This window comes from Ptychodera flava, chromosome 18 (genome assembly GCF_041260155.1).
Source record: "Ptychodera flava strain L36383 chromosome 18, AS_Pfla_20210202, whole genome shotgun sequence".
Lineage (NCBI taxonomy): Eukaryota > Metazoa > Hemichordata > Enteropneusta > Ptychoderidae > Ptychodera > Ptychodera flava.
The window spans coordinates 34,900,180-34,914,098 of NC_091945.1; the positions used below are offsets into that span (position 1 = coordinate 34,900,180).

The 13,919-nt window shown below is 37.4% G+C and overlaps 1 protein-coding gene across 6 annotated transcripts in view; it reads right to left on the minus strand.

The window, feature by feature from the left end:
- LOC139117471 (atrial natriuretic peptide receptor 1-like) overlaps positions 1-13,919 on the minus strand; it is a 174,735-nt gene that overhangs the window by 15,348 nt on the left and 145,468 nt on the right. For all 6 annotated transcript variants that reach the window (XM_070680603.1, XM_070680599.1, XM_070680602.1 and 3 more), the window contains exons 4-12: positions 12,906-13,000; positions 10,542-10,674; positions 7,527-7,611; positions 6,938-7,079; positions 5,862-5,939; positions 5,123-5,200; positions 4,653-4,757; positions 4,125-4,196; positions 1,562-1,724 (exon numbers count right to left, since the gene is read on the minus strand). In XM_070680603.1, the coding sequence (XP_070536704.1) occupies positions 1,562-1,724; positions 4,125-4,196; positions 4,653-4,757; positions 5,123-5,200; positions 5,862-5,939; positions 6,938-7,079; positions 7,527-7,611; positions 10,542-10,674; positions 12,906-13,000 (951 nt within the window). The remainder of the gene's footprint in view (positions 1-1,561; positions 1,725-4,124; positions 4,197-4,652; positions 4,758-5,122; positions 5,201-5,861; positions 5,940-6,937; positions 7,080-7,526; positions 7,612-10,541; positions 10,675-12,905; positions 13,001-13,919) is intronic.

Consider the following 13,919-nt stretch of genomic DNA (forward strand, 5'->3'; position numbering starts at 1 on the left):
CGCACCGTCTGCTATTTATAAAACGTACTGTAATAATGTCGCAGCCAGGGAAAGCATGTGCATCAGTCATATGTTGCTACATTTCACGATAACATTGACCTTGAATGACTGTCAATCATTAAAAGTACTGTTATTGCTGTATTTCTTTTCTGTCAATTTTTGAAATACAATGTGAAGCTTCAATCTGGAAATTTCAGTTTGTAAGCCTTGTTACGAGATAATTACTTTCATGACAAATATTAATATATTAAAAATAATATTTTTCTTGATTCATAGATACGTAAACTAAAGATCCGGCGATCTAGCACAAATTCTCACTCGGCACTGACATGAAACCCATGTACGGTAAATGTACACTGTGTATCGATAGTCTCGAAAAATTCCACCGAAATCAAAACAACTTCTCGCAACAATCAATTTTTGCAAAGAAAGCACAGAGTGATTTATGAAGCAAGTCTATTTTGTTTTGCTGTCAGCCGTCATAACCCACTCACACACTATACAATAAGCAGAGATATAGAAAATGATATGCCACTTTATGGTTAGATAAAACCGTGATGATAATAATGATGCTATTTTTAAGTAGTTTCAATGACATTTTTGGAAGTCCCCTCAATCCTACAGCATTCTTTCATAATCATCAACGCCTACAAAGAAATTTGATATGTTTGATAAGGAAGATCTGGCATAGAAATGCGTTGCATTTATTAGATATCACAGATTTCCCAAAACATGCCTCGGTTCTTCAGGGACATCATTTCTGATGATAATAATAACGTAAATATTATTTTAATGGATCCAATATTTGTCCACTGTGTTCAGTGCATCGAAAAATCTCTGTTAAAAAGGTGTGATTTATGAGTATGACTGTATTCCAAATCGAGGTTCTGCTGGCAATTGAAGATGACGACGGTTTTACACCTGAACGGACAAAAACCGTGATATCGATATTACAGTCTGCTACATCCATGTATGGAATAAGCCTTGCTCCTTGAGGTATATGAACATGTCGTGATTAGAAAATGTGACGTTAGATCTCTGAAGTCAGAGTAAAAGCGTAGGCAGTCACGACTATGTCAACCTTTGTGTTGTCTATCTGAGATTATGTCTACCTATGTTGTGATCTGTCAAACATAAACCATCACGTGATAGTAGAGGTTTTGTCTAGAAAGATCGATTTTCGCCATATTATTCTCAGATAACACGACCAGATGGAAGTCAAGCAAAGAAAAGCACAACGTATTATTATTGTTTGTCAATGTCTGTTGAGAAAATTAGCATTTGCTGAAGTCACCGGCACATAAGCCACGCAAGGTGACATACCAATTTAAACTAATTAGGAACAATATATATAATGTGAAAGCTGGCCAGTATAGTATGAAAAGAAGGGCATGAGAAAAAGTTTGTAACCTTAACGTACAAACTTTTACTTTCACGCCGACGTTAAATACGTCCAAATGCAAATGTTTTGTCCACGCAATGATGTCATCACTCCGTCAGCATCTTGTCAACAAAAGACACTGAATGTACCAAGCCGCATGACACAAATGCGTGTACTTACTCTGATAATAGGCGTGTGTGTGTTCGACTTCCTTGCTATCCTCTTTGAACTTCTGGAGACCAAAGTCAGTTATTTTGAGTACAAAGCGGCTGTCGACAACACAATTGGAGGACTTCAGATTTCCATGGTATTTGATAGCACTATGCTGTAGAAAGTGCAATCCCTGTGAAAACAGAAATCACAAGTCACATGTTAGCGTGAAATATGATGTTACTGGGTGAAAATAATTCGTAATACAACTTTCTTTCGGGATTTTTATACAGGAACTTATCTGCCAAGCCTCGTAACAAATGATGATTTTTGTTTCCCAATTTTGCCCTGATGAAAGTGTCTAGGAACACATTAAATCTGTTAAAATACATTCGAACTCATACAATCTACATGTATATGGCCTTATCACTATTCATCTTCCAGGTTCGTAGACCATTCTCCCTTTAATTTTGCGACTAGTTTTTTTTCTGTTTTGTTGCGACATCGGTTATCATAAACACGCTTACTTAGAGCCACCGCACCATCGTCACTTTGTCGCTTGTTTGGCCTAGCCATCGATAGCCCATTGCCATAACAGCATGACATTGACCAGTCCTTCTCAGTGTGTTGTGACTTTTTGCAAACTTTTCGACTGCGTGTAATGATGATTTGCTAACCCTTGTCTAAACCCATGTATCTTCTGATAGTTTTTCAGAAGTAGCCTCAATACGGATATTGCATTAAATGATAGGTAATTACCACAAGCCAGATTTCATCAGACAACACAATGAGCTCGAAAATTGCAATCCAGTAAAGGTTAATTGAGAGAAAAGATTTATATTTTTGCTGATGCACTCATCTACCTACTACTACTATGTCTCATAGCTGTATATTTTCAGAGTGAACGCACTTGAGAGATAGAATACGTTTACACGGTGTTCGAACAGTAACGAATTAGTCACTGCAATGAGTAAACCTTAACTATGTTTTTAATTTGTCGACTTTGAGGTAATTTTGCGTACAAACTATTTCACGGTGCTGTGATTACATCTGATGTTATATAACCAGTTCTTTTTTTTCACTTAAACATCGAAAGTATTCTTCTTCATGATGGTGACACATTTCTGTGTGTTTGGCATATATTTGTTATGTCATATTCTAATACTCTATTATGAAAAACGTCGGTGAAAATGGCTTGAAATGGCATATTGTCAACCCATGGCAACTGAATCATCGTTTATTGGAATAGACGTGTTGGGAGTCGTGCGTAAAACCGTTGAAGAACGCGACATGTACGCTAATGAAAATTTCAGTAAGAACATCTGCTTCGAAAGCATTGCTTATTGAATAATTTAGTTTATAATTGTGGCGAAATTTGTTCTATATTGTAACAATCCTTGGAGAACTGGGTGTCAATTAGTGACAAAAACACGCATACTATTGATAATTATCATTTGATGTTTTGAATTAAAGTCTGCACGCACTGTAACTGCAACGTAAGCTTGATGTATTCCTCCACGCATTATTTCCTGATATGGGGGAAACTAAAAACAGAATTTAGTCTAAATTATATCAATTCTGTTACTAAATAGTTGTTATGGCAACACTTGCAATATTGGTTTAATAAATAGCAGTAAACACTACGGCATGACATTTGAACTGAAATACGCTGTAGGAACTTGAACAATTACATTCTGCATTCGAAAATAAAAATTCCTTTAGTTCGGTACATGCAATATAAATTGAAAACCTTGTGCGGAAAGTACAAAAAATTTATCGTCATGTTTGACTCAGAAGCAAGGTTCAAGTTGACGTCGCTTTATCTTGCGCTTTTAGATACTGTATGATAAGAAATGTCACGTCATTTTCTAATGACTTTATCATGTCATACTTTGGTTTATGCATTGTTTTCAATTTTTTTAAGTAAAACAATGAATAAATAGTTTTACGACTAGATAATTGTTCAGTGATGATTAACAACATCAACGGCATTGTCAGCAATCGTGATGGTACAGAAAATGTTAGGTCAAAGATTTACCGCACTGATTTCGAAGCAAGTTACCGGGATAAACACCGTTTGCTTGTCGAATGTCTGATTAAAATGAGCAATCTTGTCTTAAATAAAGTAATTAAATCAGTCATGTCTAATTTATGCGACATACGAACGAGAAACCCTGAAAAACATCATGTAGAGATATTAATTTTACTGTTCATTATCTTTGCCATCTTACCGTCAAGCAGATCCATTAATGGAAGTGCACGAACAAATTACAGGTATCCAAAACCGGCAATCGAAAAGCATTGTGGTTAGAATTGCAATACACTTTCTTTTCTCTTCAGTCGACTAAGCTTACAAATTATGTCGATGTTCTTTTATTATGGCTAATAATTACAAACAGGTATAAGTTGAAGACTTTTGCGACAGAAAATGCAGCATAATATAGTGGTTGTAGTTTGCAATATAAGGAAACGACACGATTTAGTGAACAATTGACTGCATGTATATCTGACTTGTAATGGTGAGTATTCTATCCTACATCCGCGAGAGTGTCAGCGATCATAAGAGGTAGGAACACATTCGGATGCCACTTGCCTTTACAATGTCATACATGAGAGAGTAACGGAAAACCCAATCAAGCTTGATGACGTCATTCTCCAAAATATCCTGTAACAAACACACAACATCAGAAAATGATTATATAATGTCCATGTGGTATTTTCATAAGCGCATCACACCTTATCCATCGGAATAAATCATTCAACCTTCTCTTGTAAAGATAAATCCAAATTTCAGTTTGGCTGCAGATAAAAGGAACATTTCATTTAGATCTAATAATGCCATGCGCTTTTTGAATTCCTTGATCGAGCTTAGTTATACGATCGCTAGATATGACATGAAAGTAGGTATGGATGGATGGATGGATGGGTGGGTGGGTTGGTGGGTGGGTGGATAGACGGAATAATTGGATGGATGGATGGACGAACAGATGGATCGATAGATCTATGCCAATAATCTGATGACCATTCTGACTTGATAAAAGTACAGTTTCGCCTGTCAGGTTCACCAGAATTCGAATCATCTTATATTTTTAAAACATTTCTCATGATTACTTATCCTTACTTGCAAACTTCCTTTGGGACAGTATTCGGTTAGAATTGCAATATGTGGAGCATCTACGCATGCGCCAACGAATCTTACGATATGATTGTGTTCCAAGTCTCGCATCTGTGAAAAGTAGAATGACACACAAAAAAACAAATATCGAGAATACGTCGTGATAATAGTATTTTATTTTGGGAGGATATTGCATTACATTCAACAAAGGTATAAACCTTAATGATTTGCGAAATACGTAAGACCAAAAGTTGTGGCATTGTTGTTTCTCGTCACCTTTCCCTGACCTCGTATCACATACTTTATCATTTACACCATTGGTTGAATACAAAGGTCAACGGATTAACCTCGCTGAACAACAACTCTTTGTATTTTAAATTGCTTCATATCAGCAATTGGTATGACTAGGATTACGATATGCCAACGGGACAAGCAATACATTATAGATCCCATTGAAATTCAGCTGGCGTACTCACACATTTCAATTCTAGCAACACGTCTCTTGTTAGCTCAACCTTCTTCTTATTGACTTTCTTGATTGCGACCACGTTGCCCTGTAGGCAAAAACCAAAGACAAAACCCATTATTACATCAAGATTTGAGCCTTAATGTGTATCTAAATGCAAAGTCGAAGGAAGCGATCAGAACAGGGTCGGATGGTGATTGTACAATGTAGTGATGTGAGCAGAGTTGCGTAATTACAATTCAACGTTTCCACTAACATCAAAATCGCTAAGGAATACGTTTCTTCATTATCAACGAGAAATCAGCCACTATGTGCCACTGCATCTGCAACTAGCTAGGAGGAACCAAATAACGCAGTCACACACTACTTTAACACTAACTCAAGAAACTAAACAAGAATTTCCCATTAACCTCACAACACCTCGCATGATTCCTGACAAAAGTTGGCATTTCATATATTCTGTCCTACCGCTTCATTACAATGTCGTAACCTTGTCTGACTGAAAACAAGACCTTCTCTTGTTCACCTGAGGGTTTGCATTTCCAATGTAATACAAGTACTACCCTGCCTAGAGGCGCCACCTGGTGCCCCATATTTGCCATTATGTTGACAAAATACCTGATTAGACATCGGACACTTACAAGTTTTTCCATTGAAGCATCGCTACAAGTCATTCAAAAGCGCCGATTTCGTAGTACATGCGCTAAATTCACTTTCTAATATAAACCTTTCTTATTCGGTGTTGTTACCTTGTACTGTGCTACTCTTGTAAATATTTGTTTATCCATATCGTCTGCCCCGAATGAAGACAGCCGTGTACTGCTTCTCTGAAAAAAGAATGGTTATGACAAGTTTGTCAGCTGGAACAGCTGCTGCTGCTGCAGGATTCCAATAAGTTGTTGTGGATCTCATAACAATGATTTATTTTACGTATATGACATATAGCGCATAAAAAGGATCGTAAGAATTTGCGAAATTGCATTCAAAATTATGAGAACTTATACGAGGACATTACTGAATGATAACAACAGACATCTTGAATTGAAATTGGCACTTTGTCGCACAAGAGTTATAGCCAACGCTTAAAAGCAGGTATTTCCGCACTTATGACATAAACAAGCTTGCGCACATTTGTGCAAGACCCTACTAAATTTGATGATGTAAATGGAGTATTTAAAAAAACGCCGAAGAAAGGGCAAAAATGTGTCTTACTGTCTGTAACTCTATGTGTCACGTGATCATGCGAATAGCCAATTTAAATAAAATACTGTTTATGGTCTGATCGAATGTCGTAATAACTGTGACACATAAAACCCAGGTAATATGGTGAAACCTCAAAATAGGCTAGAAAAATAGCACTTTTCATACACGCTACTATTGCATGAAATCCGGATGCCTTAAGTAAATCAGACGGCACAATGGTTTTCCTGCCTTGGTTATTTAAAATTCTCTGCGCATGTGAGTTGTACCAAAGGTTACTTTCATGTCTGCGTTTGCAATAATACTATACTTAGCTAAGTCAGTGAAATCCTTCGTACTTACATCTTGATCGTTCTTATTCAGCTAAGTCTTTTTAACAAGGATGCAGATGTAAGACCCTTTGCTTGTTCAATTTGACCACACGTTTCGACAGGGTACGATACGAGAAAACACTGAACACAATAGTGAGGTCAACAGTTTGTCATGTACTTATGGTCTGTTAAAGTTTATTTTTAATGTGTAATCGTGGTCTGTGCCGAGGTAGCCAACTCTTGAATCGATGTGTCAACACCAGTTAATCGACCGAAGTCGTATTTTGTAGGGCGGTGAAAGTCTTGCAACTTACCCTAGTTACTTGTGATTTGCTGAATGCTGCATTCACGGCAGCTGTCGACATCACTCGGCTTCGGTCGGTTTTACTGAGCGTTATATCTTCCCAGTTCACCTTCCAAGTCATTTTGGCAAGTTCAGCTTCAAGTTTGTACTTTCTGAGAATATACATATATCAATCGAAAATAAACGGACGATTCTCCTCTCATGGCGAGACTTTATTAATTAAAGTAAAAGTTCTTAACAAGCCAGCGAACTTCATTATTACTCATTCTTCAATGGCATGATTGTACTATGACCTTTCCAGGTAAAGTTATAATTTCTGACTCCGTTTGTTACGAAACTAAGAAAACACCATAAATCATTACATTCTTACCATCTCAGCTTGTTAATCCGGGTTACCTCGATCAGGGAAAACTTCACAAACCTGCTTTCTATACATTCAATGAAGAGTCAATTGCTATCTGTCTTTGAGCGTGCGGAAATGCTGTCAGCTAGAGTGTGACAACCCGTTCAAATTAACCACTGCAGGCGGCAGCTAACATTTTGAACATCCTCTTACAGGGAGGACGTCGCCGATTGATGGCGTTTCCATGACAACTTACCTGAAAACAAGGAGTGCTATGACTATAACGATAACCACCAAACAGGCCAGGACAATTCCTATAATACCGAGAAGAGGAAACTCCTCTGCAAAGGAAAAGAAGACTTTTTAGCCTCTGGGCCTTTCTGTGAGTTTATAATATTGAAAATATTAGCTAATCACGAATGCCAACGCGACTAAAATATCCATCAGCGAGTGACAAATCTACAGTAATTTTACGCCGCTTGTATTGAATTTACTATCAATCCTATTGTCATTCTTGAAAGTGTTGTTCTTAAATTGAATATTTCTTGGATATTTCAATTCTATAAATTATATATGTTAGTGACACTCTGGAATATGACTGGTAGTAGTAAATCTGTAGTTTATCTCATGTCTTGCCGTGAAATTTGTGATAAACGGTTGTATAAGACAATATATCTGAATTTAGCAGCTGTTTGACAGACGTTACATGTACAAGTTCAATTTTAATCTGATCTTCTTTATCAGTTGTCCATTAACAAGTCCCTTTAGGACCACAACTATGTCTAACTCCCATTCCTTTCATCCATGACCGAATCATCATCATCATCATCGACGTCGTTGTCGTCATCATCATCATCATCATGCAATGTGGCCTTCACGAGTACGTGATCAGATCAATATTGCAATTTCAAAACTAGTTGTGAACTAGTTGTGAATTTCACAACTTTCCAGCACAAAGCCTGTCAGAAAATGTTACAGCATGCATATTACACTTGCTGATGTGCATCACCTTTTATTTCAACTAAAGACGGCTGGATTCGATATCAAAGAAACACATAGATTTGTGAGAGGTTTTACAGAATAGAGAGTTACAGCTGAGAACGAAAGTGGTTCCTTTTTCATTTTCGTTACCTTCGCTTCCTAATTTCACGCATGACCACAAAGGATGAACGCGTGGAACAGTAAATTGTCTGATTTTGGGCGACACGTATGGAGCATCAATGCTTGAGATAAGGTCTACAGTTCATTCGACATTCATCATGATATCGTGAGGTGAAACACATTCCTCAAAAAGAATCGACGCGAGTTTTCTAGATAATCATCAATCTCACGGCCTATCTGTAATTTCGTGGATGAGAAAACACCAAAGCCCAAACTTCGATAGTTTTGAAAAGAAACAATGGCGCTTGCAAAAACATTTTTTGCGTGATATAGCTACAGTGCGATCGGCCAGATCGCGTCGATATTCGCGTCAAATGTTAATTACTTTTATCTGCAGTATTACTGCACTTTGGCCCGTTCATGTCGCAGGGAGAAGTAAGATTTAAGCATGACAGATAAGACATCTAAAAGGCCTAGAGACAAATTATAATGGCGCCAGACTGATTGTTTTGGATGGCGTATTGGTTACAATAATGTGTGTAAGAATTAGCCTCCATCAAGATTTCAACGTGGATGGCAGAACATCGAGAAAAGACAACTGGGACAAAGTCATACTTACTGAAACGAAATGCTCGTAGTAAAGAGCACCAGACGCACATGATTCCAATAATGAATTTAAACTGACAAGTTTGAAACTGTTGCCATGGTGATCATCACAGAAATTTAGGTACAATTGTATGTCTTAAGTGTGTTGGAACATACCATTGCTACTGATTGTGTGCTGATGGAGGGTAGGGTTTTTTTTGCAATTGCCAATGTTTGCTTCGTGACCATTATTTGGAAAAGAAGTTTTATCTTTCACCTTTGATGAAGACCTTTTCAGAGTAAATTAAAGTGTGCACTTCAAGAGTATCAGGTAAGTACCACTTTCGTGGGTGTGCAAGCTTTCTCCAAGAATAGTGCGGAACCGTGCCAAGAATCTCGGTAACGAACATAGTTGGGAATTCCTGAGACAAAGGTCAATACAGTAACTGGGAGTCCGCTCCTCATATGTTAGTGAAAGATGTTATCTGTGCTTGGTGGGAAATTACTAAGTGATCAATATTGACCAATCCATATGGCTTTAGATGTCCTTACATTGTCTACGTCACGAAAACAAACATTACCCCTAAAACAACTACGCCCTCCATCTAAAGCCTAATAGACTAATGACCGATTCTATCGAGCCAATGTGAGATTGAAATGACTAGACCGGGGACATACATCTAAAGGTCGCGATAGCCAGCGTCATGATTTCTCCAAATGTGCAATGCGAACGAACGTACTTTTGATGATAGATTACATGTCATTATTTACAACAATCAAACTGTCAGGCAGCCACTTCACTGACGTCACAAAAAGCAATTTGGGTTTGAGAAACATGTCCTTTTATATCCAACCTTAACGAGCATCTGCGAAATTGTAACAACAATCACTGTTATGGTTCATTCGCTTTTTACAAGCTAGTGCCCACGACGTTGTCTAATAATAAAACAACATCGACAAAATACCTTCGTTTTCTTCAGTTCAAAGTACGAAACCCATCCTCTGCAAATGCAATCAACAATAATGGCAATGACATCGCCTATTTTCACTCCATTTTGTGTACAATTCATCAGTTAGCACTTACCGTAATCAATATCAAAATCATTCTTTGGAAACAAATGATTTTCAAACGTCAGGGGTTTAATTTCTAATGTCTCTTTGGAGTTACGAACACTAGGATGTAACTTATTTGTGAAGTCATCTTAACAACCAGTGGGGGTCTTCAACCGTGAACACAATGCAATGGCGACATACCTGATTGTGTCGTTTTTTGTAAATCAGATAGATACTTTAACAAGAGATAAGTACACTTTGTAGCTTATCATAGAAGAGCATTTGTTCTTACGATGGAATCTTGAAAAATACCAAGCCTGTCCTATTTTAATATCACAGACTGCTATCTACTTCCAGCTGGCAAAGTTTCATTTTCAAACCATGTTTTTCGGACATTATCTACCTACACACAGTAACGATCGGTGGTATTGTTGCGAGTGATACGTTGCCACACGCTGTGTTAGCCAAGCACTTCTGAATCTCCAAAAGACAAAATGAATTACATTCAAACTCTCATGTCGATATTGATTACCTTCGGGGGGACACTTCTCATTTTGAAAGCCACAAACTGGAACGTCTGGAGGAGGCCCCGTAGCGCCACCTGGCCAGTGAATATCTGCTACTTTCTCAACAACTTTACGGTCGCCGTAGTAATTCAATACGACCTAGAAGGGAAAGGTATTCGTAAGATATAATCAGTCAAGTGAATGTTAGATGGTATAGTTCAAATTTTCCAGGCACTTTGAGCAACACGTCACGTTTCGAACATTAATGGCGACGCATTATTAGTAGAAAAAGTACCATTTGGTGAGAGGAAAGCAAAAATGTAATTCATATGAAATATGCGTACATGAACAGTTACATCCACAGCGTATGAAGAGGTAGCAGTCAAAAAAATTGTAACAGCTATAGCTCAGTTATCGAACCACTCTTTATAAGGGTAGGGATTCAGCCGAGCGGTTTTGACTATGATATTTTTGCTAAGTGACTGAGTGCCGTACTTTGTGAGTCGAATCCCATCGAGAATTTACGTCTTATATTTTTCAAGCACTTAATTTTTGATTGTTGAGCAATATATATTCGTTTTGTGAGAGAGTATACAAAATATAATGCAGCACTGTGTAAGCTGTGTTTTATCAAAGTTAAATCCCAGACGAAATCTATGTAAATTTTTCAAACAATAGAAATACTTTGCAAATGATTAATGCAAAACTATTCATCATTCGAATATTACGGTCGCAATTCTCGAATGCGGAGTGACGTCAGTAGGTGAAACGCATACGAGGGCGGTGAATGAGAGATCAGGCGATACAGAAGAGCGAATGACACAGAAATTGTATAGAAAAAAGCAGAACTAAAAGTTATGTCATTTAAGTATATTGAAACTTTAAATATTGTTTTGGTGGTTGAAAAATCCGAACCCCTTCACGGTGCTGTGACGCAAAAATGACGTAAAAAACCGCGAGTACCCGGATGACCCGCGGTCGGGAATACTGAGCTGACAGATTTTGTTTGGTAACTTCATGTACGCTTGCTTCCTTGCTGTGGGAAACGACCCTACAATTGTATAAATTACGGGAATTCACGTCGAAACATTTGTGGCTGCCATTCAATGTCACGTCATTGCATTCAATTCAAAGTATCCGTATCATTGGATTCTTGCAGCAAGCCAGTGCAATACCACTACAAACCGACCTATACATAGAAGAGCCAATAAAAATACGTTTTTGAAGATTCGGCTTTATCAAACGTACCGATTACGCAATGGCGCCAGGTTAAGAAAACACTGATAATCCGTTGTAGTCGGGCTTAAAACATAAAGATTCATATTCAAATGAAAAGCAAACATAGCTTTCATTTTCTGACGTTCATTTTAATTGTATCCTTAACATGGCTTCGTAGTTTGCTTAAAGTATGATTGAAGATATGTGCGTGCAATTTTGATATCTTGATATCAAAGCATTTGTATGTTCACGTAGTTATTCAGCTCATTTGTAAGCATGCAGGCGCAACGATAAATAAATAATTAAACATCGTGTTTTCTTAAAGTGGACAACGTTTCATTTTCTTATTTTAGCAGGAAATTAACACTCTGTTGCAAGTTTTACTGAACAGGAATTGCTTGTCGGCACATCATCGATACAGTCAGGGATATTCTAGTTTAGTTTTACTTTTGCGAGTTGTTATAAAACGACAAATCAACGATATACTTGTTAACTTTTAGCATCAACAATAAGCTTACAGGGGTCCTAAATTATTCATCTGGCTTTGAAAGATGGTATGTAGTAGTTTTATATTTATTGAGTTGACTCTTGACGATAGTAAATATCTTGCTGTTCACACCGGAATATGGCTTTATATAACTTGGACCACATAAGCAAGGAAACTTATGCAATTCTGTCTCCGATAGGTCTGGTAAGGCGCCTTGATTTGTTACATCTTTTGACTATTTCCTTGTAAAACAGGCATGATCAAACAGACTTGTTGAAACACGATTTTGTCCTTGCGATGTCTGTGGATGGACGAAAGCCCCAGAAAGTTTCACAGATGCAATAAAGTTAATGATATCAAATATCGGTATTAATACGCAGCCCACTCTATTGAACAACTTATGTTTGTCTTGGAATCTTCAAAAGCACTACAGAGTGTCTTTATCTTAAAGTGAGCCTCGGGATAGCGGTGATAGAAAAACATGTCATGAAATCAAGGTTCTTTAGATTTGTTCAAGGGAAGAAGTTTTGTTTAGCGGGATAAATTATACTAGTCCAGAAATTTAACAAGAAGACAATGCCTTCACAATAAACTGGTGTAAAAAGTTGACAGAGTAGAAAATTTCAATTTGTCTTGGCATCTAATAACCTCAAAAACTATTTTGTACTTAGAAGTGACCTCTCACCTCGAACGTTCCCCTCCCTGGATCGGTCATGTCAAGCAATGAGTAATCTGCATCCCGGTCGCCATTGTCGTCGATTGTTACATTGCCTGTGATCCCTGCATATATGAAAATGTATTTTTAAAAACACTTATGAGTTATGTATGATCGTACATACACATTCCAAATTTAGAAGCTGTACTCTCAGGGGAAGTCCATCATTTCTTCATATCCCTCTCGGCGATCTGCCCTAAATTTAAATTCAGGGTTGCTATATGTATGCACAAAACTACTGTATACAAACACGATGGTAAATTCTTAGACACAGTATTTGATAGCCGTATAAGTTATTGCACTTGGTTCAAGTAAAGTAATGGCATCTATTGCATTTTGTCTTTCAGGAGGTGTCGTTCCATTTTACACACACTTCCTTTTACTTACACTCTTTATGCCATATAAGCTGTGTAAATGGTGATGTGTCTCCCTTTAGTGGCATGTTAGTGCATTACAATTGGGTAGATTCAAATATTTAATGGTCATTTTTAAAACAGTGATTGTCAGTGGAATCATTATGCCTTTGCTGCATAGCAACTTCGGAATTTACCACGGAACTGTTAGTAAGTGTCGATTTATCATTGTCTGTTATTTGCAGTTTTGCAGTATGCATGATATGATTTCGCAATCCCGGCTCGCACATCAACTTGGCGGCCATATTCAGAGAAGTCATGTTTAATGTCAGAGTTTAATCAATAAATATTTAGATGGCCAATAAAAAGTAGATACACGTTACTCTACGTATAAATGTGTACAAAGACATGAAATGCTCTAATTTAGAACTTAAATCATCAAATGATGTAAAACACAGAGCTACTAATGCTTTAAGCTCTTCTTGAAGCCGAATTCATTGACACACACAAATAATTACACATGAGAAAGCTTGTCAAGCGTACTTTTGGTTATCAAGCACTTTGAAAAGCCGACGCTGCCTGTCCGTAAAGCACAAACAATCTGAAGTGTACATGATTCATATTTAATGGA